The 20,698-nt window shown below is 49.0% G+C and overlaps 1 protein-coding gene across 3 annotated transcripts in view; it reads left to right on the forward strand.

The window, feature by feature from the left end:
• Positions 1–20,698, forward strand: part of Tacc2 (transforming acidic coiled-coil containing protein 2) — a 126,515-nt gene that overhangs the window by 71,422 nt on the left and 34,395 nt on the right. For all 3 annotated transcript variants that reach the window (XM_042701419.1, XM_042701421.1, XM_042701420.1), the window contains 2 exons: positions 11,413–11,549; positions 18,977–20,258. In XM_042701419.1, the coding sequence (XP_042557353.1) occupies positions 11,413–11,549; positions 18,977–20,258 (1,419 nt within the window). The remainder of the gene's footprint in view (positions 1–11,412; positions 11,550–18,976; positions 20,259–20,698) is intronic.

Below are 20,698 nucleotides of genomic sequence, written 5' to 3' on the forward strand. Positions count from 1 at the left end.
GAGAGGCTAGGATTACAGATGTGATCCACTGGTACCCAGCTCATAATTGTTGTGTTGATGATTTTTTGAGATAGTCTTACTAGCTTTATTATTATTATTTTCATCATCATCATCATTATTATTTTCACCTGGGCTGGCCTGGAACTGTGATTTTCCCATCTCGGCCCCCTGAGTAGTTTCCTTTTCTTATTTCTGATGATCAATCAATACATCCTATGGTGAATTATCAGCTAGCCCTCATTGTTCAACAGAATGCACATTAAAACTCCTGCTGAAACCAACCAGAACTAAACAGCAGGAGAGGTAACTTTGAATCTTTGGTTGAAGAGATTTGAGAACACAAAGCACAGAACTGGCCTTTGACCTTTTGTCAGACATACAGAAAGCTGGAACCTGTTCATAAGTCACAGGGCTGAGAGGCACAATGGAGAGAAATAGTCAGGTGACTACTGTTACATCTGTACGTGTTTGATCTCACCAACTGAGTAGTTGTTGGGAAGGTCAGCCCCAAGAGTGTATTTTGACCTAGTTGGGTGATTGCCATGAAACCCTGAACCTTGAGACAGTACTTGTTTGATGTGAGAAGTTACATCTGTTCCTTGAGTTGTGTTATATGGGACTGAAATCCAAGATCGGCTTGGTCGTATTCAAGCCACTGATTATAGCTCTGATTTTTTGTTGTTGTTGCTGTTTTGTCAATAGGTCTGTAGCAGCTTCTGAATCTCTTGTGTGATGAGAAGCATTTTCTTCTTTTCATTGCTGATGATGCAAATAAAAATAAATGTTTATTTTACTAAACCTTTTCCAAAGCACAACCGTGGGCTCACTGCTCACCCCTGGTCGCTCGCTGCCATAACCTCCCACCAGTGTCTGAAAGTCCAGCCATTTCTGCATTCTCTCCGTGGCTACCATTCTCAGGCATCATCCTCTTCCCTCTGAACTCATAACCAGAGTCCGCTCTTGTCCTGCTACTGTTTCTTAGAGCAGTCAGATAGCCATGGTAAAAATGGCCTCTAACTGCTCATCCTGTAAACCTAGTTAAGGATCATAATTTGAAGTCAGCCTGGGCAGGAAAGTCTCTTATCTCCAATTAACTACCCAAAAGTCAGAAGTAGCGGTGTAGCTCAAGTGGTAGAGTGCTAACCTTGAACGAAAAAACTCAGAAACCACTCTCATGTCATGAGTTCAAGCCCCAGTACTCTCTCTCTCTCTCTCTCTCTCTCTCTCTCTCTCTCTCTCTCTCTCTCTCACACACACACACACACACACACACACACATGGTATAATAAAAAGAAAATTCTAGCTCGGGTGACTCCTTCCTTAGGGTCAGGTCCTCTGGTGGGTCCCTGATTTGTGTCCAAACAAGAACCCAGGGCATTGGCATCACCGCCCAGCTCGCAGGTCTCCTCCCTGTCCTCGTTCTCCTAAGTGGCAACCCTAGCCTCCTTGGCCTCAAGGCTCTTGGCCCATAGAACCACCTTCGTGCCTTTGTGTGCTTTACTGGGTTCAACTTTTGAGACTGCAAGAAGGAGGACCCCCAGCACTTCATGGAGCCCACTACAGACTTATCTGCACTTTTCTGTCTGGCAAGATTACAGTTCTTCTTGGAGTGGCTGGGAATTAATTCAGTAAATATTCGAGTGACTTTTTTTTACTGCTTACTTTTGCATTTCCTCGCCCACAGCTGTTTCAGCAGTGTGTGTATATGTGTGTGTGTTTGCACGTGCTCTAAGCTCATGAATCATTGGCACCGGGCTCTCCTGCTAGAGGGGCGGTTAAAGGAAATTGGAGCATGGCTCTGTCTTTCGGTTTCTCTGGTTGGTTGGGGGAAGGATGCGGTGATTTTGATGATAGGATTTTAACACTTTGAGGGCTTTCCTGAGTAGGTAAATTCTCTCTAAAGGCCTAGCGGTGCGTGAGGGGCTCTGCAGGGGGCAATTAACCACTCTCAAAGCCACCCCGCACCACAGGCTGTCACCTGTACCTTCCATCCTTGGCTCAGACCAGAAAACAGGTCCTGGGCTGTTAGCAGTCTGTCCAGACTTAGAGTATGAACTTGGAACTTGGATTTGTTGGTGCTCCGTTTAATCTTTAATGGATATTGTGCTTACGTCTTGTACAAGTTGTTAGGACCATGTAATTTCACATGCTATGGGCCAAGAAGTTGCTTTCATTTAGACTTCAGAGTTTGCAGGAAGACTGAGTTCACCTTTCTGTGTTTGTATGAGAGAACAGGGTGAAAGTCCTCTAACACTCCATAGCATACAGTGTCTGAGAGAAAAGTGCGTTTCGAGGCACTGAGCAAGAAGCGTGAGCTGCAACTGTAAATGTGCTGTTTACCTGTGTGCAAGCCCCACACTTCCTTTTCTTTTTTCCTTTTTTTCTTTCTTTCTTTTCTTTTTTTGGTCTCAAACTGGGACTCAGACTTGGTACCTCATGCTTTTGCTCATTGGCTAGCGCTCTACCAATTGAGCCATGACTCTAGCCCCCCTGCATTTCCTTTCTACCACATAAGGGAAGGGAGAGGGCAAAGGATTAAGAGCATTGTGACCCAGGTGCAGGTGGCTCACGCCTGTAATTCTAGCTACTCAGGAGGCTGAGATCTGAGGATCGCAGTTCAAAGCCAGTCCAGGCAGGAAAGTCCCAAGAGACTCTTACCTCCAGTTAACTACCAGATAACCGGAAGTGGCGCTGTGGCTCAAGTGGTAGAGCGCTTGCTTTGAGCTGAAGAGTTCTGGGACAGTGCCCAGGCCCACAGTTTAAGTCCCATGATTGACGAAAAGAAAAAAATACCATTGTGAAAAGGCATTGTTCACAGACTTGTAGAAAATGGACTTTTAAAACTTTCTAAATTGTGAACATTTCACTAATTTCTTGTTTTTTTTTGTGTGTGTTGCTACTAGAACTTGAACTCAAGGCCTTGCACACTCCCTCAGCTGTTTTCCTTAAGGTTGATACTCTACCACTTGAGCCACAGCTCCACTTCCAGCTTTTTTTGCTGGCTAATTGGAGAAAAGAGTCTTTTAGATTTACAGGGAGGGGATCAGGTAGGAGGGGTTGGAGACAAATGCTTCAGACATGAAGACCTTAGAAACAGAGACAGATTGAGAGACACAGATGAAGACACCATAGACATAAAGGCTGGATCTGAAATCCCACTGCTGCCCTTGGGGGGTGGGGAGTCTGCTTTGAGACCGGCCATCTCCTTTTTCTCTCAAGGATGTCAGTCAGTGACAGCACTGGAATTTGGGGGCTGACCTCAGCCTGCAGAGGTGATGTGGCTGACCCCAAAGGTCTAGAGCCCTTGCAGGCCTGCTGGTCATGGCTGCCCGGATGCATGTGTCTGCCGTTGCTGTGTGTAGGGGGAAAGCTACATTCCTGTCATTCCTAGGACTTGGGGCCTGAGCACTGTCCCTGAGCTGTTTTCACTCATAGCTAGCACTGCTTGAGCCACAGCTCCACTTCCAGGGTTTTTAGTTGTTTTTTTGTTTTTGTCAGTCATGGGTCTTGAACTCTGGGCCTGGGCACTGTCCCTGAACTCTTCAGCTCAAGGCGAGTGCTCTACCACTTGAGCCACAGCTCCACTTCTGGTTGCCTGGTGGTTAACTGGAGATAAGAGTCTCACCCAGTTTCCTGCCCAGGCTGGCTTTGAAGCATGATCTGCAGATCTCAGCCTCCTGAATACCTAGGATTACAGGCATGAGCCACCAGTACCCAGCTCCACTTCCAGTTTTTAGTGATTAATTGGAGATAGAGTCTCATAGACTTTCCTGCTCAAGCTGACTTCAAACCACAATCCTTGTTAGCTCCAAACCACAATCCTCAGATCTCAGCAACTTCAGTAATTACGATTACAGGTGTGAGCCACCAGTGATCGGCTTCAGACTTGTCTAATTAGAAGCCCTGTCTGCCCATCGGTTTTAAGGTTTCCTGTCCACTAGTAGCTAAGTCATGGGCATATGACCTGGATGGTCTGATCAGATACTCCCTCCATGGAATGGATAAATGAGTGAATGAATTCATGCCAGTAATGGGACTTGAACTCAAGGCCTGGCACTCTTGCTTAGGTTTTTTACTCAAGACTAGCACTCTATCACTTGAGTCACACATCCATTTCTGGCTTTTTGATGATTAATTGGAATTTCATGGACTTTGTTCCCCTGGCTAGCTTCCAACTGTGATCCTCAGATCTCAGCCTTTTGAATACTAGGATTGCAGACATGAGCCACTAACACCCAGCTTTCTTTAGAATTTAAAGCATGACTAAATAAGCAAACTCTTTGCAAACAGGGTCTCAGCCTTTACAACCTTACAACAAATTCCACTTTTGCTTTAGTTATTCAGAATTAACTCTTGTTTCTTACAGCCATATTTAGTCTACAACTGGGTCTAACTGCACTGTGGACCCTTGATTTCTCTGTACTCTTCCTCTTGGCCCCTTTGAACCCTGGTAACATTTCAGTATATCCACTGAATGATAGATACATATACCTGAAAATCATTTCAACAGACACCAGGTACAGGGAAGGTAAATATGCTGTCATTTGCCTTGAGTTTTCCTAGGTGACTATAAGTGTCAGCTTGGAAGATTCTAGCAGTCTGGCTTTTCAGAGCTGGCTTCATTTTCACCGAGGACAGCTCTTAACTAGCTACTTCTTTGTCACCTGACCATCCAAGATGGACGTCAGCATTTGATGGTGTTAAGAAATCCTCTTCTTCCTTTCCCTGCACATTAAGGAGCGATTCCACAGGGCAAGTTATTTGACTACTTCCAGGATGAGCAAATTAAAGTGAAAGACCCTTTCAGTCAGCCCTTAAAACTCGTCAGTCGTGTGTGTGTGTGTGTGTGTGTGTGTGTGTGTGTGTGTGTGTGTGTGTGTGTGTGTTTGGCTGGGACAACTTCTGTTGACAGGACTGTCTACAGTTGTTGTTCAGTGGAATATTTTGATGAATAGAATCTAGTATGCAGCCGTTTCAAAAATACCCACTTATTTACAAATCCATCCAACCCTTACTCACAGGGATGGGGATGAATGAGACTGTCTGAGCTGCTGAAAGCCTAGTTTTGTTTCCAGAAGATTTTTTTCTCTCTCTCCAGGAATGACAGATGCTCTCTTGGCCTGGATGATATCGGCTGTTCCACAGCAAAATTTTTAGCCAAAGTGTTGGCCTTTACCTGCACTTGGTCTTTAAGGGGAAGGAAGCAGGTGGGGGGGAGATGGGGGGGCAGAAAGGGCTCTGGGGTCTGACCTCGTGCAGCTCGCGCGGACTTGGTGCTGAGGGTTTTCTGCATGGAGTGCTGCGTGTGGGGCTTACACTATGAAGCCCTTGTCTCTGGCATGTGCTTTCACTTTGGGTGGGTGGCCCAGTTCTAGGATACTTTTCTTTTTGGAGAAACGTGAAGTGCTAAGCTGAGAAATGTATCTAGAATAGATATGCATTAAGCCATGCTTAAGAACAAATTAATAATTAGGCAGCATTCAAGTATGGGTAACTTCAGATTTCCAGGTGGGAGTTGCAAGCAGAACAAAGGCTCTAATCTAGAGGCACTGCTTAATGAAGGCAGGCCCAGTTCTAAGGAATATTTTTAGCTATGGCTCCCATGAATAGGCTGGTGATGGGGACAAACCACTTCCGCTCTCTGGGCCTGTTTCCTCACCTGTTTAAAAAGGTGGTATAGCTGCTGCTGCTGGGTCATGTCTGCAATGCTAGTACTGAGAAGGCTGAGAGCTGAGGATCATGGTTTGAAGCTAGCCCGGGCAGCAAAGTCTGTGAGATATGAGACTCTTCTCTCTAATTAACCACCCAGAAGCTGGAAATGGATCTGTGGTTCAAGAGGTAGAACACTAGCCTTGAACAAAAAAAGAAAATCTAAGGAATAGTGCCCAGGACCTGAGTTCAAACCCTGGTATTGGAGAGGGGAGGGGAATGGAATAATGTTTCTAGTTTCAAAGTTGTAAGATTACATGGTCTCTGCAATTGATTATTTCGAGCCTTTGAATTGCCTCCAGTAAAACATGAGCAAAATTGAACCATTTAAAGATGCATTGAAAACTATACTTATAGTACCTCTTTATTAAAAGAGGTACCATCTTTATTAAAAGATGGCCACGTTTTACTTTTATGCACACATATGTATTCTCAGATACGTCCGTGTTTAATAGGTATACAGATGTTTGTATAGGGTGTGCACGTGTGTCTGCCAACTTCACCATTCTTCATTTTTCCTGCTTCCTGGCTCTCAATTTGGGGACAGTTTCCACAGCCTGATTTGACCCAGCATGGCACTGTCAAGAGACTGAACCCAGCCTTGGGTGGAGCAGAGCATTTCAGACTGGGCTTTCTTGAACCCCAGTGCTTTATAAAAATAATCCTCTGAAAGCCAAGGAAATACAGGAGCACTGTTTTTATACTACATGAACACAGCCGGGATGGGAAGGGGTGGGGGAGGGGGCCCTGTGGGCTTGCGTTTCCATGGCCTGCACGGTTTGTCCACGCTTGGCGACACACACTGCTGTCTTTCCTCCCGTCTGCACACGCCATGCTGTGCTTTGGCTATTATCCTGTGCTGCCTTGTGCTGATAGATTAATTGGTTTAGGTGGTGAGGTGGTTCTCCTGCCCATCTGCCTAGGTGAAGAAAATCTCATCACCACAGGACCTGCTGTTAAAAACCAAGGGCTGTTGGTAATTACTATTGTTGGTACCCATTAGGACTTTTCCTAAAGTCATGCAACCAGGAGTGAAATCTGCCAGATAATGGCTGCCTTTGGCCTCCCTCTTCCCCATGTCAAATTTTCAAGATGATCCTAACAGCTTAATTGTTAATCGTGATAGACTTTTTAATGATAAAAAACATGATGCATAGTGCTGCTAAAATAGAGAGCCACAGATGTAGTGAGAAGGGCACAGATTTCAGACACCAACAGCTTTGGATCTCAGCACTGTTTACTGACTACGCAGCCTTTGGCAAAGTTGTTTGCCTCTCTGAGCCCTAGTAATCTTATCTATAAAATAGGCCCACTCTCGAGCAGGCTGGGTGGTGGCTAATCAGGTGGCTGGGCTCTGAGGAGCTCAGTTCAAAGCCAGCCCAGGCAGAAAAGTCTATGACTCATCTCCAGTTAACCAGCAAAAAGCCAGAAGTGGAGGTATGACTCAAGTGGTAGAGTGCCAGCCTTGAATTGAAAAGCTAAGGGACAGCCAGGCACTCATGGCTCACGCCTATAATCTTCCCTACTCAGAGGCTGAGAGCTAAGGATTGGGGTTTGAAGCCAGCCCAGGCAAAAAGGCTATGAGACTCTTATCTCCAGAAAACTTCTCAGAAAAAAGCCTGGAATAGAGTTGTGGCACAAAGTGGTAGAGTGCTAGCCTTGAGCAAAAAAGCTCAGGGATAGAACCCAGGACCTGAGTTCAGGCACCAGGGCCAACATACACACATGCACACATGCACACACATACACACTAAGAGACAGTGCTCAGGCCCTGAGTTCAAGCCCCAGTACCAGCAAGAGAGCTTAATGCAGCACTTGTCACATTATATAACATTTAGCAGGCTAGCTGTTAAGTTTTCCATGCTAAGAAATAGAGTTGTTGTGTTTTCTTCCTCCCCTCCCCTACCCTCCCCTCCCCTCCCCTCTCTCCCTCCCTCCCTCCATCCCTCCCTCCCTTCCTGCCTATGGGTAGGTGCCAGCTAGTACTGGGGCTTGAACTCATGTCTCATGTTCCCACTTGGCTTTTTCACACAAGTCTGGCACTCTACCTGTTGAGCCACACGCCTCTACTTCTGGCCTTTTGCTGGTTAGTTGAAGATGACGCTCACAGATTTTCCTTAAACTAGGATTCTCAGATCTCAGCCTTCTGAGTAGCTAGGATTATAAGTGTGAGTCATCACCACCCACTTTAAAATTTATTTTTATTTTCATTTTTAGTAGAAGGCAAAAGTTGTATACAATCTGAAGAGAAACCAGAGTATTATTTTTCCCTTTTTCATGTACATGCAACCTGAACAATAACTTTGTACATTTTTATTTCCTCTACTAGAAAAAGAATCACATAATATATGGAACTTGCGTTATTGCTTTGGAAGTCCAAAATGCTGCTTGGTTTTTTAGGACAGACTTGATGAACTGCAGGAATCCTTGCTCCTGGAAATGCCTTTGAGCGCCTGGGAAACCGAATGGGGAAAAGAGAGCTAATTTACAAGGCTGCTATTTGCCTCCTCTAATTAAGTCCCTCTGCTCCGGGGAAAGGCATAGAAGATATGTGACAACAAGGCCAGCAGCACCGGAAGTGGATGCTGCTCCGGTGATCCCTGGTGTCCCCGCATGTGTTAAGAGCAGTTGACAGTAAACAGGACGCACACAGGGGCTTGGGGTACTGTGCCCTGCTGATCTGCACACTGGCTGGGGTAGATGGTGGTCCCTCTGAGCGGGTGTGCAGACGGGCAGCTGTGCTAGCAGAGACCTCATTGGAAGTCAGCCGCTAAGACCTCAGCGCATCTGGCCCTCTCTATCGTCTGCGCCAGTGAGCAGGACCAGGGCCCTTTGTGCTTTGGAGCTTCCAGTGCCCAGGCATGCAGAAGCGAGGGATGGGCGCTAGGTCCCTCGCTCTGCGTCTGGGCTTCAGTGGGCAAGCTGTGGTGTCTGGATGCTGGTGAACCTCACTGCATCTGTGGCTGGTGGGGCAGGGGTGCTGGCAGCAGTATTAGAGCTGGGAGTTTGGAGGACTGAAGCTGCTCTTCCGCAGAGATGGCCTTGGGCTCCTGGCCGTTGTGTCCCCTGTGGAATGGGTCCGGCGGATGTGGATGGCAGTGAGCACCAGTGAGGACTCCAGGCTTCTGGCCCCACAAACAAGTTGTGGGAAGAGGCAAGTTGGCTTTGTGTGTCTCGTCAACACTGGTCCTTGAAGCGTGTGGAGCCGGCTGAGGAAGCTTATTCGTTCCCAAGGCTGCACCTGGGCCCACCAAGGTGATCTGAAGCGTTACCTCTCTTCTCTCTCATACTACCTCTCTGTGAGGTTTTGCTTGCTTGAGGTATTGGGATGTGATTTCAGGACCTTATACACTTGGCTTACTTGCTTGGATGATGTTCTAACACTTGAACTACACCTTCAGTCTCTTTTCTTTCTTTCTTTTTTTTTTTTTTTTCTGTGCCAGTCCTGTGGCTTGAGCTCAGGGCCTGGATGCTGTCCTGGAGCTGTTTTACTCAAAGCTGGTACTCTATCACTTGAGCCACAGCTCTGCTTTCTCTGCCTGGGCTGGCTTTGAACAGCGATCCTCAGCTCTCAGCCTCCGAAGTAGCTAGGATTACAGGCATAGAACTCCCAGCTCTAGGCCCTGTTTCTTTCTTTTTAAAAAAAATTTTGGTACTTGTACTAGTACTTGAACATAGTCCCTGGTGCTCCTGTTTAGCCTTTTCACTCAACACTGGCACTTGAGCCACAGTTCTACTTCTGGCTTTTTGCTAGTTAATTGGAGATCAGAGTCTCAGAGATTTGTGTTGGGTTAACTGATTCTTCAGATCTCAGCCTCCTGAGTAACTAGGATTACAGGCACAAGCCACTGGTGCTCCACTCAGCCTGGCTTTTGGTTAGCATTTTCCAGATGGACTCTTGTGGACTTTTCTGTCCAGGCTGACTTTGGCCCTTGATCTTCCAGTTCTTAGCCTCCTGAGTAGCTAGTATTACCGCCATAAGCCATAGGTGCCCAGACCCTGTTTGTATTTTTTTTTATACCTCTAAACAGACATTTCTACCTAGACTAGACTGAGGTCCAGGCATGGATGGTTCTTAAGTTCTGCCCACAGATGAGTACTAAGCCCGTCAGTGTGTGTATGAGAAGTCAGTGGCTGGCTGCATGCATTAAGTATTTACTGTGAAATTTACTGCTGAGCTGACCCTAGCTCACTGGACCTGTTGAAAGCAGCTCTGGTATTTCTCTTGGTCTCTTGGAGTCTCTGGACGGTTTGGTGACTGGCAGAAGGTACCAAAGTCCTTAAAGGTCTGATGGGGGAAAAAAAAATCATTGGCACTCATGAAAGAAATGACCCTCAATAACTTAGAAAAGCAATATTGATGGAGGTTTTCTAAAGGAAACTCACCAAATGGTTCCTTTACTCTCGTTCTGACGGACAGTGCTGGGATTGGTTGGTTCCTGGTGCTCTGCCCTCTGCTTCTGGCCTTTAGAAGGTGGCGACCTCTAGTGAGCTCACTGGCCCTTTGCCTCTAGGGGAGTTCAGCAGTATTGGGGGCGTGGCTCAGTACATCCAGTCGTGTCCTGTTCTGTGCTGTGTTACCCTCTGATTATACTTCTTTGTCCCATTCGCCCATTGGGGTGGCTTATGCTGCTTTGTAATCCTAAATATCCGCCGTCTTGATAGTTCACCTCCTTGTTGTAAAAGAATCACCAGTATCTGGTTCTGTTCAGGCTTCTTGGAGATGAGAATTGGCCTGTTGCCCCTGCTTCCGCACCTGCTGTCCTTAAACAGAGGTTAGGCCCTGGCCAGGTGGGCTCCAGGATCCCGTGAGCAGTGGCCTTTTGTCCTGCATGTGGCATGCTGGCCCAGTGACTGGGCTGCCTTCATCTTATCCTTCTGGCCTAACATCAGTCGGCCCAGGGAAGCAGAAAAGGAAGGTCATCTTCAAGGTTTTCTTGAGCCCATGGTCATGCTTGAGCCCCTGGCTTCCCCTTTTGCTATTGAGAAGGTGTTTCCCTTTGAGAACTGTTGGACCAAGTCACTGGGTGAGGAATTTTTCTTGGGCATAGATTTTATTATACACCAAGGTCTGATTCCACCCTGCCAGCGTCGTCAGTCAGCCATGCTTTGTGGCTTGGTCTGGCATCTTTGTTGATTGGGCTGCGACTTTCATTCGTTCAACCAGGCTCATTCATGATCTCCTGCATGATACTGGGACAGACAAGAGGCCAGTGTGGCCCACTGGGGAAAAAGAAAAATGTGGTTAGAAAGTGAATAAATATACCCAGAAATTATAAGAAGCTCTGGGAAAGCAGGGGAGTGGAGATGCGGAGGGGGTAGGATGAGGCGAGGGAAAATGGAAATTGAGTTTGTAAGGAGGGGTTTCAGGAGTGGGTTGGAACCCCAACCTCGGACATGCACACCGTATGTGGTAGAGGGCATCTATGCCGATGGTGGGTGCTGAAGCTCACTGGGTATTTGCCACTAAGGTGAGAAGCGTGTGAACTGAGTTCAAAGACTACACTGTTTGTGCACAAGCAGTGTTGATTTACCTTGGGAATCAGGGGAGATGACTCGTCCTCACATCTGTCCCTGAACAGGACAATTGACCAGAAAGCTGGAGTAGTGAACTGGTTCCAGGTTAGAAGACGGACCACAAGTGGCTCAGCAGGAAGGTCCCTGAGTCCAGGCTAACCCATGCCTCTTTCCTCTCTCCATCAGGAGCTCTGACTCGGAAGAAGCGTTTGAGACCCCAGAGTCAACCACCCCCGTCAAAGCTCCACCAGCCCCGCCCCCACCGCCCCCTGAAGTCATCCCAGAACCTGAAGTCAGCACACCACCAGCCCCGGAAGAGCCAGGTAACCAGGAGCCCTGGGGAACCATGCCATGACTACCCCTGGGCAGGTCTGGAGGAGGCTGCGTGCTCTTGGGACAGTGCACAGCCCCAGCCACTGGGACCTCTTGGCTTTGCACTGGCTTGCGTTTCACAGGTCTTCACGAAGCTGTGGGTGGGCAAGTACTGTAGGGCTGTGTATTGTGAGATTTATAGTTTATCCACTTGGTTAGCTATGGGCTTGGATGGGTTTGAGGGCTGGGCCACTGTGTCTCGGAAATTTTTTAGCAGGGTTTTAGGTTGTTTGTCCCCATGAGAACGTTGATTCTATACAGCTTCTGTGACTCCGTGCTTGTATTACAAAACCATAGCCCCTCAAGTCTCAGAAGGATAGCTGAATGGGAAAGGTGAGAAAGTGGAGAGCCATCCCTCATGACTCCCAGGTCACCTGATCACCTGTCACTTCCCTACATCCTTCCTCCTCCTTCCTCCATCCATGTGAGTTGAAATACATTTAGGTATGTTTGCATATGGTGATACCTGGGAGTGGGAACTGATCTCACTGGGCCTTTGCCCCACCCTCCAGGCTGGCCTATTGTGTGTGTGCCTCTTTACTCCATGGAATGGGACTGAGTCCTGGAAGGGAAGGGAAACACAGCCATGCAGGCTGGACAGCTCTGGGCTTTAGAGGATTCCTGCTCTGGCCCTGCAGAACCTACCCCTCTGGACCACACAGTAGAGTCACAGGATTCACCTGGCCCTCAGTCCCAGCATAGCTTCTCAGCTTCTCCTCTGTGCCAGTGGGGGAACTAAGGACAGGACTGGATCTGTATGCTGGGTGACCACAGCCCACCTGGCTAGAAGCAACAGAGAGGTGAGGAGTGGAGCAGTCAGTGGGAGGAATGGGCATAGATTATATATATGTATGTATGTATGTATGTACGTATGTATATACACATACGTATGTGTATGTGTATATGTACATTTGAGCCACAGCCCCACTTCTAGCTTTCTTTCTTTTAGTTTTGGTAATTAATTGTGGAAACACAATCCTCAGATCTTAGCTTCCTGAGTAACTAGGATTACAGGCATGCCAGACTTCCCATGTTGTTTTTACAGTTTTGAATGGAAAGTTGGTGACTGATAAACATTTGTAATCTTGGTGATTGTGGAATATATAGGGGAAGACCATTTCTGCACCCCCCCCCCAAGGTCTTTTCTAGGGTTCACCATCAAATGTCAGGTCATTCTGGGAATGGTTTGCTATCCTCTCTGTTGCTGTCTTTGCATAGGCTCAACTTCAACAAAGCAGAGAGCAGTCTTCATTCCTTTTTATTGTTGTTGTTGTTGGACATGGGGCTTGAACTCTAGGCCTGGGAACTGTCCCTGAGCTCTTCAGCTCAAGCCTAGTCCACTACCACTTAAGCCACAGTGCCACTTCCAGTGTTTCCTGTTTATTTGGTACTGAGGAATTCTACCCAGGGCCTCATGCATGCGAGGCAAGCACTCTACCGCTGAACCACCTTCCCAGCCCCACAGTCTTCATTCTTAAAGAGCACACAAATACACCACCCACCACCTCTTTCTTGGATGGTAGTTAATCAAAGCATGAGCTTTATATTGGCTTCAGGGATAAGTCCACAGGGCAGAGGATTGAGTTGTTAATTGATTCTGAGTCACAGTCCCTCAGGACCTTTGATTTCACCCATGGAGTCTTTGAACCAGGACTTAGTGAAAACTACCACAAGGTTGTGAGGATTGCACCTGAACTTGTGAAGAGTACTTGTGAATCTGAGATTGGGTCTACTCCAAGCCCCACTGCCTTGGGCTTCACAAGGTCTGTCTGCTGTCTTGTTGAAAACTGCCTTCAGCCTTCTGGTCCATTCTACAGACCCATGAAGTACTAGAATAGCCTGAGGTGTGGCCGGGCTGCTTGCATAGAAGAGGACTGTTCTGAGAACCCTGGGAAGAAAGGGCAAGAGAGGAAGTTCTTTTGTTTGGTCTTTCCTCTGGAAAGGGCCTGGAATGTTACTAATGGTGCTGAAGGAATTATGTGAGATCGCAGGCCGGGCATACTCAGGAAACCTCTTTTAACAAAATAGCAACTCATCAGGCCCCTGTGGCTCATGCCTATAATCCCAGCTACACCGGAGGCTGACTCCAAAGGATTGGGTTCATTCAAAGCCAGCTCAGGCAGGAAAGTCCATGTAAGACTCTTATTTCTGATTTAAGCAGCAAAAAATTGGAAGTAGAGCTGTGATTCAAGTGGTAGAGCTCCAGCCTTGAGCAAAAAAGCTAAGAGATAGGACCCAGGCCTTGAGTTCAAGCCCTAGTATCGGCACGCATGCACACGCACACGTGCGCACACACACACATACACACATGCACGCACACGCAAACCCTAAATAAACAAAAATGAAAATAGTAACTCACAGTGCTCTGAGTCCTACCAGCACCTTTGTGCTGCATAGGACAGAAGGACAAGACACAGCGTGTGCCCTTTGCCCTGCCCCTTTTCTGAGGGTGGGCCAGCATTCAGGTTATTGGGGCTCACTTTCCTTAACTGCAGAGGAAATCTTGAGAGTCCCCTCCAGCCTGTGAGGTTGGAGACATGACTTAATTGGTAGAGTGCTAGCTAATGAGCCAAACTCTTAGGTACTAGGTTTGAGACTGGTCTCAGACCCCCCAGAGTCTTTGAATAAAATACTAGCTATTGTACAATAACTATGCTGTTAGAACTCAAATCTGGCCCTGGAGGGACTTAATGGTCACCTGATTGAATAATAGCTCCCATTGCTCCCCCCTGCCTGTGTCAGATCTGAACTAGGACCTTTGCACACTCTGCCTCCTAAGCACGCGAGAGTGAATCAGTCATCCTCATACACATGATCCCCTTCTTGTGAGGTTACAGGCCTTTCCTGGAGTCTGGCAGCAAGCTCCAGTCTCCCTGCCTCCAGTCAGGTGATGCGGGCTGTGGCGTTTGAGCCCCTGGTCTACTGCTGGCTCTGCGTAGGTGCTGGGTTGTCACTGTGCTTGTGTATGCTCAGCTGTGTACGGCAGCAGCTTTGTGCTGCTTGGCCAGCCTGTTAGCTAAGGTAGAGGACAGGGCAAAGGATTATTAGGTGCCAGAACTAGCCAGTGGGGGGTGGGATTGGCATGGTGGGGAGAAGGAAGGTGAGTTCATTCTAGCATTTGCACAGCTCCTGGGAATACCATTCTTCCCTGGGAATGAAGACTGTTGAGCTTTGGGAAAGGCTCTGCTGTTGCCTTGGAAGTGACTAGAGCCCCCTGTTCCCTGCCCCACCTGTCCCATTGGACCTTAGCTTCCTGTGTGTCTGGACCCACCACAGACGCCTGCTTCTGCACACGCTGGCATTGCTTCGTCTCCTGGGAGGCTTCTGAGGAAGGCACGTGTTGGCGCTTGTCAAAGGCACAGGGAGCCTGGTGTTGGACAGTTTGTCCTGGAGCTCTGCCAGGCCAGGGCCCTTTCTGGCCTCTGGAAACTGGGGCAGGATCTGGGAGACCATGCTGCTATTTCCCAGCACTCCCTGTGCCCTGGGCTGGGCACCTGTGTGTGCACCCACGTTATCCTTATAAGACTGCCCGATCGGGCTGGGAACGTGGCTTAGTGGTAGAGTGCTTGCCTAGCATGCATGAAGCCCTGGGTTCGATTCTCCAGTACCTCATACACAGAAAAGGCTGGAAGTGGTGCTGTGGTGCAAGTGGTAGAGTGCTAGCCTTGAGCAAAAAGAAGCTCAGGACAGTGCTCAGGCCCAGGACTGGCAAAACTAAAACTAAAACAAACTGCCTGATCTACAGCTGAGCCTCAGAGGGTTGGATAAATAGCTCAGGATTCCACATTGGATTCATCTATTCTAGCTGCTATAACAAAAGCCCATGGTGGACTGAGTAGTTTAAGGACAAGGGAAACTTACTGCTCAGGTTCTGGAGGCAGGAAGTTTACCCATCCCATACCTGCAGATTTGGCATCTGGTGGGGACCTGGCTCATGGCCGTGGGACCTTGTTGTGTTCCTATGTGGAGGAGGGGACAGACAGGCTCCTTTGGCTTCATTTACAACAGAGTCACTAATCCTGTTGCCCTGTTGGGCTCTGCCCAGCCTCCAAAGGTCTTACCCCTCATTCCATCCCCTTGGGAATGAGAATTCCAGTATGCGAATTTTAGGGGAGACACAGATTCAGATTATAGCACACGGTGAATTGTAGGCCCAGTGTTGCTACCACAGTACTTGAGTCCTTGACTAACTGCTCTCCCACCACCGTGTGTGTGTGTGTGTGTGTGTGTGTGTGTGTGCGTGCGTGCGTGCGTGTGTGCGTGCGTGTGCGCGCACACACACACCAATCCTGGGCTTGAACTCAGGGCCTGGGCATTGTCCTTGGGCTTTTTTGTTTAAGGCTGGTGCTCTCCCACAGTTTCTCTTCCAGCTTTCCTTTTTATGAGTAGTTTATTGGAGATGAGAGTCTCATGGACTTTCCGGCCCAGGCTGGTTTTGCACCATGATCCTCATATCTCAACCTCTTGAGTCGCTGGGATTACAGGCTGGGATTACCAGCACCCAGCTCTGCTCTGCTTATGATGTGAGTGTTGCTTGTGTCCAGGTGTCTGGAGCAGGTAAGGCTGATACGTTACAGCCAGGCACAAGGACCTCCTGTTCCCCATGCAAGGAGAAGCCCCAGGCAGGGCATGCTAGCCTTGATCATCTCAGCTGGTGGTGGACACAGCCCAGGAAGAGTCCAGGTCATCTGAGGACAGCAAAGGCCCCATCAGCAGCCAAAGAGAAACCTCAGGAGACGCCAAACCTGCTGACACCTCCATCTTGAGCCTGAGCCTGCAGAACTGCGACTCCAGAGTTGGAAAAGCAGTTGTGCTGTTGATGGCACCCAGGCTGAGGCTCGTGAGTGGACCAGGATTTCACAAAATGAGCTGTGGAGCTGCCTTGGTCTCGGACTGAGTCAGAAGTGAGAGCTGGGGTATATGGTGCTGTTTTCCAGGCCAGCTCCACCTCACTGAGACCTGCGCTGGCAGGCGCATGCGGTGGAGGACTTGGTGACATGAACGGTTCTTCTTCTGCATTGCCTCTGAGGTCATGGCCTATCCAACGGCCACAGAAGGACTAGGATTATTTGTGGAATGTATGAATGAATGATCATACAGGTTTGTGTGGGCTTTGAGGACCCAGCTGGACCACATTTGCTCTTTTTAGACACTCAGGGTGGTACATGGCCGTGAGCTCTCACAGTGAAGGGCTCTTCCCAGCCCTCCATGGTCCGACCCTATAGGGCAACTCGCTCAGCAACCACACCAGTGAGGTAGCCACTCTCGCCAGGACGGTCTGTCTCCCCACCCCCATGTGGCAATGTCTGGAGTTGCTTTTGATGGTCATCACTGGAGTGGGAGGTGCTACTGCCTCTAGTAGGCCTTGAAGCAGGCTGCATTGAACAGGCCGGTTCTGCATGATGAAGAACAGACGGTCCTAAAATGACCCGAAGACTGAGGTGAAGAGACCACAGGACAAGTGGGTTTGATACTGTCTGATTTCATTAGGGAGTGTCGGTTCCAAATAGCAAAGACATGTTAAGTGGGCAGGGAGACATTTCTTCTGGCCAAAGCAATGAGCAGATGGTTGAGCCAAATATCTGCTGATGGTTGATGATGCAGAGAAAACTGCTGACATTTGAAGGCCTCAGAGGCTTGACAGAGGGAAGGTTGGCTGTGGTGGGCCTTGCTTTGGAAATGATGGAAGGGTGGAGGCTCTTCCCACCTGCAGGGGCCTACTGAGAGCATCCCTGGTCTCAGGATCTCTGGTCCTCCTCAGGATCCCTGGTCCTCCTCAGCATCCCTGGTCCTCCTCAGCATCCCTGGCCTTCCTGTCCTTGAGATTTTTTTTTTCCCTCAAGGCTAATTAATGCTCTATCATTTGAACCAGCTCCACTTCCAGCTTGTTTTTTTTTTTTTTTGTAGTCATGGATTTTCCTGCTGGGGCTGGCTTCAAACTGTGATACTCAGATCTCAGCCTCCAGAATAGCTAGGATTACACCAGTGAGCCACAAGTGCCTGGCCTTTTTGCCCTCTTTTTTCCATTGACATGTTTTCAGCTTTCTGGCAAACCATGTTCTTTGGCTGCTTGGAACAGCTTGGCACCCATAAGAGCATACAAAGTGCCACCCTAGTACAAACAACCCAAAGTGGCCACGCCAGGGCCAGGGCTGGCAATCCCTAGGGAACAGCAGAGGGGGGCATCATTGGGCCAACATTTGAAGCTTGTGTAGCGTAGGGAAAAGAGAAGCAGCTTTCGTGTTGGCAGTGGCTGAGGAGGCAGGAAAGACTGGAGGAAGCCTGATAGAGGAGTGAGACTAGACAAGAGACAAGACTAGGTGGGCAAGACTGGCAGGAGAGGTTCCAGGTGATGTCTAGGGGTGGTGAGAGGCAAGCGCAGTCTTGCTTAGTTGCCTGGAAGATGCCATGTGAAGGCTCTGGCAGGTTCTCAGGAAGAGCAGGCGTGGCTGTGGTAATAGCGAATATCTATCAAAGGCGTACCATGTTTTACTTGCCTTAGTTCTGTTTTCCTTTCTTGATCATCTCCCTTTCTTCAGTCACACAGGCTTTAAAAAAAAATTTCTGTAATATACCAGGGGGCCAGGGTGTGTGTGTACTCCTGCCCTAGGGCCTTCACACTAGCCGTTCCTTTTGTGTAGGATGCTTTCTTCCCAGCAAAACTGGCATATGTCTACCTTGTTTCTGGTCTTTGCCCAAATGGTGGTGTTATCTAAGATTGCAGCTCACCTATCCTGATTTTGTTTTTCTCCTTAGTGTGTATTATCATCTGGACCTCTCTGTTATCATATGCTTGTTTCTTCTTTGATTTCTTTCTGAGGAATGTGACCTTCTGGGAAGGCAGAGACTGTTTCTACTTTGTTTCATAGTTGATTCCCCAACCTGATCACTAGTCTGCATCAGGCACTTGGCAATTTTTAAATGCCTTATTGATTGATTGAATGCTGGTACCAGGCTGTCCAGGCCTTGTATTCTTTCAGCTTGCTTGCTAGGCTGTTGTTCTACCACTTAGACCATGGCTCCAGTTCAGTTACTTTGCTGGCTATTTTTAGAGAGAGAATCCTGAAGACTTTGTGAACCACAGTCCTCAGATCTCAGCCTCCTGAGTAGCTAGGATTACAGGCATCATCCTGGCTTAGTAAATGTGTTTTGAATGAGGCATTGCAGTTGCTCCTTGATCTGCCCTCATCTGCCCAGGGTGTGATAGCAGATAGAACCAAGGTCTGTACCCAAGCCAGGTACCTGTGGCTGAGCCTAGGGGGCCGAAGGCCTAGAGTTGGTCAGCCTCTTCTGTGGAGGGTGAAGATCTGGTACAAGATGACAAATGCTCCCACATGTTGAGTATCTTCAAGTGATGGCTTTGTCTCTCTTTCCTCAGGATGCGTTTCTGAGCCAGTCACGGTCCCCGATGGCCCGCGTGGTGACTCGGTGGAAGGAAGCCCTTTCCGACCTCCACACTCCTCCTCTGCCGTCTTCGATGAAGACAAGCCCATAGCCAGCAGTGGGACTTACAACCTGGACTTTGACAGCATCGAGCTGGTGGATGACTTGCAAAGCTCGGAGCCTTGCGCCTCAGATTGTAAGGGACAGGAGTGCAAGGTGAGCACGCGGAGGAAGTCTACCGAATCCACGCCGCCCTCCAAGTCCACGCTGTCCCGCTCGCTCAGCCTGCAAGCCGGCGACTTTGACGGTGCCACCTGCCCAGGCAGCCCCGAGGCCGTGGCCCTCGTCCCAGATGGGTGCAGCACGGGGTCCAGCAGCGCCTCCAGTACCCTTAAGCGAACTAAAAAACCACGGCCACCTTCCTTAAAAAAGAAGCAGACCACCAAGAAGCCCACGGAAACCCCGCCGGTGAAGGAGAGCCAGCAAGAGCTGGCCGAGGAGAGGCCCATCCCCAGCGAGGAGCACCCGGCCTCCGAGTCAAAGACGGAGCCATCCACTGCAGAAGCTTCTGGATCCACTGTGTTGGAGGAGACGCCCCCAGAACCCCCCACCGTGCCTCAGGCCACCTGTCCTCCAGAGCCAGAGGCTGTGGAGGACGTGGGGCCCCCAGCCTCGGGTGGCGGCAGAGTGCAGAACTCACCCCCTGTTGGGAGGAAAACGGTGCCTCTTTCCACGGCCCCCGAGGAGGGGGAGGTAGCCCCATCGGACAGTGGGGAGCAGGAGGACCCCCCAGCCAAAGGGCTCTCGGTGAGGCTGGAGTTTGACTATTCTGAGGACAGCCAGCAGGAAAACCCCCCTCCCACCAAAAAGCTAGGCAAGAAGCCAGTTGTCAAGATGCCCCTAAGGAGGCCAAAGGTGAAGAAGACCCCCGAGAAAGTTGACACCACTCCCGCCTCGCCCACGCGATCCCCCGCCGACCCCAACGACATCCCCATTGCCAAAGGCACCTATACCTTTGACATCGACAAGTGGGATGACCCCAATTTCAACCCTTTCTCATCCACCTCAAAAATGCAGGAGTCTCCCAAACTGCCCCAACAATCATACACCTTTGACCCCGACGCCTGTGATGAGTCCCTTGACCCCTTTAAGACCCCCGGCTCCCCTTCCAAATCCCCGGCCTCCTTTGAGATCCCAGCTAGTGCCATGGAAGCCAATGGAATGGACGGGGACGGACTGAACAAGCCCGCCAAGAAGAAGAAAACGCCCCTGAAGACGTAAGTTCAAAAGGGTGGAGGTGGGGAGGATAGAGCTGGGGTGCACGTGGCTGTGACCCTGGGTCTGTGCCTGGCTAGCCTTCAGCTGCCCCCCCCCCCCCCCCCATTGCTGTAATTCCACCATGTTTCCTCTCTGTGGCCATAGTGGTGACTGTTTGCTAAGAATCCCCTGTGGAGTCAGGAGTCCTGGATTTGATTTGATTTATTCTTTTTGCCTCAGTGAGTGGTCTAAGGTTTTGTTTTGTTTGCTTTGTTTTTATTTGATTGGTCATTGGGCTTGAAATCAAGGCCTTGGCTCTGTCCCTGAGTTCTTTTGCTCAAGGCTCTACCACTTTGAGCCACAGTGCCACTTCCATTTTTTGAGTGGTTAATGAGAGAGAAGACTTTTCTGGCCTTGAACTGTGACCCTCAGATCTCAGCCTCCTGAGTAGCTTAGGATT

This window comes from Dipodomys spectabilis, unplaced genomic scaffold (assembly GCF_019054845.1).
Source record: "Dipodomys spectabilis isolate Male_0828 unplaced genomic scaffold, ASM1905484v1 ptg000289l, whole genome shotgun sequence".
Classification (NCBI taxonomy): domain Eukaryota; kingdom Metazoa; phylum Chordata; class Mammalia; order Rodentia; family Heteromyidae; genus Dipodomys; species Dipodomys spectabilis.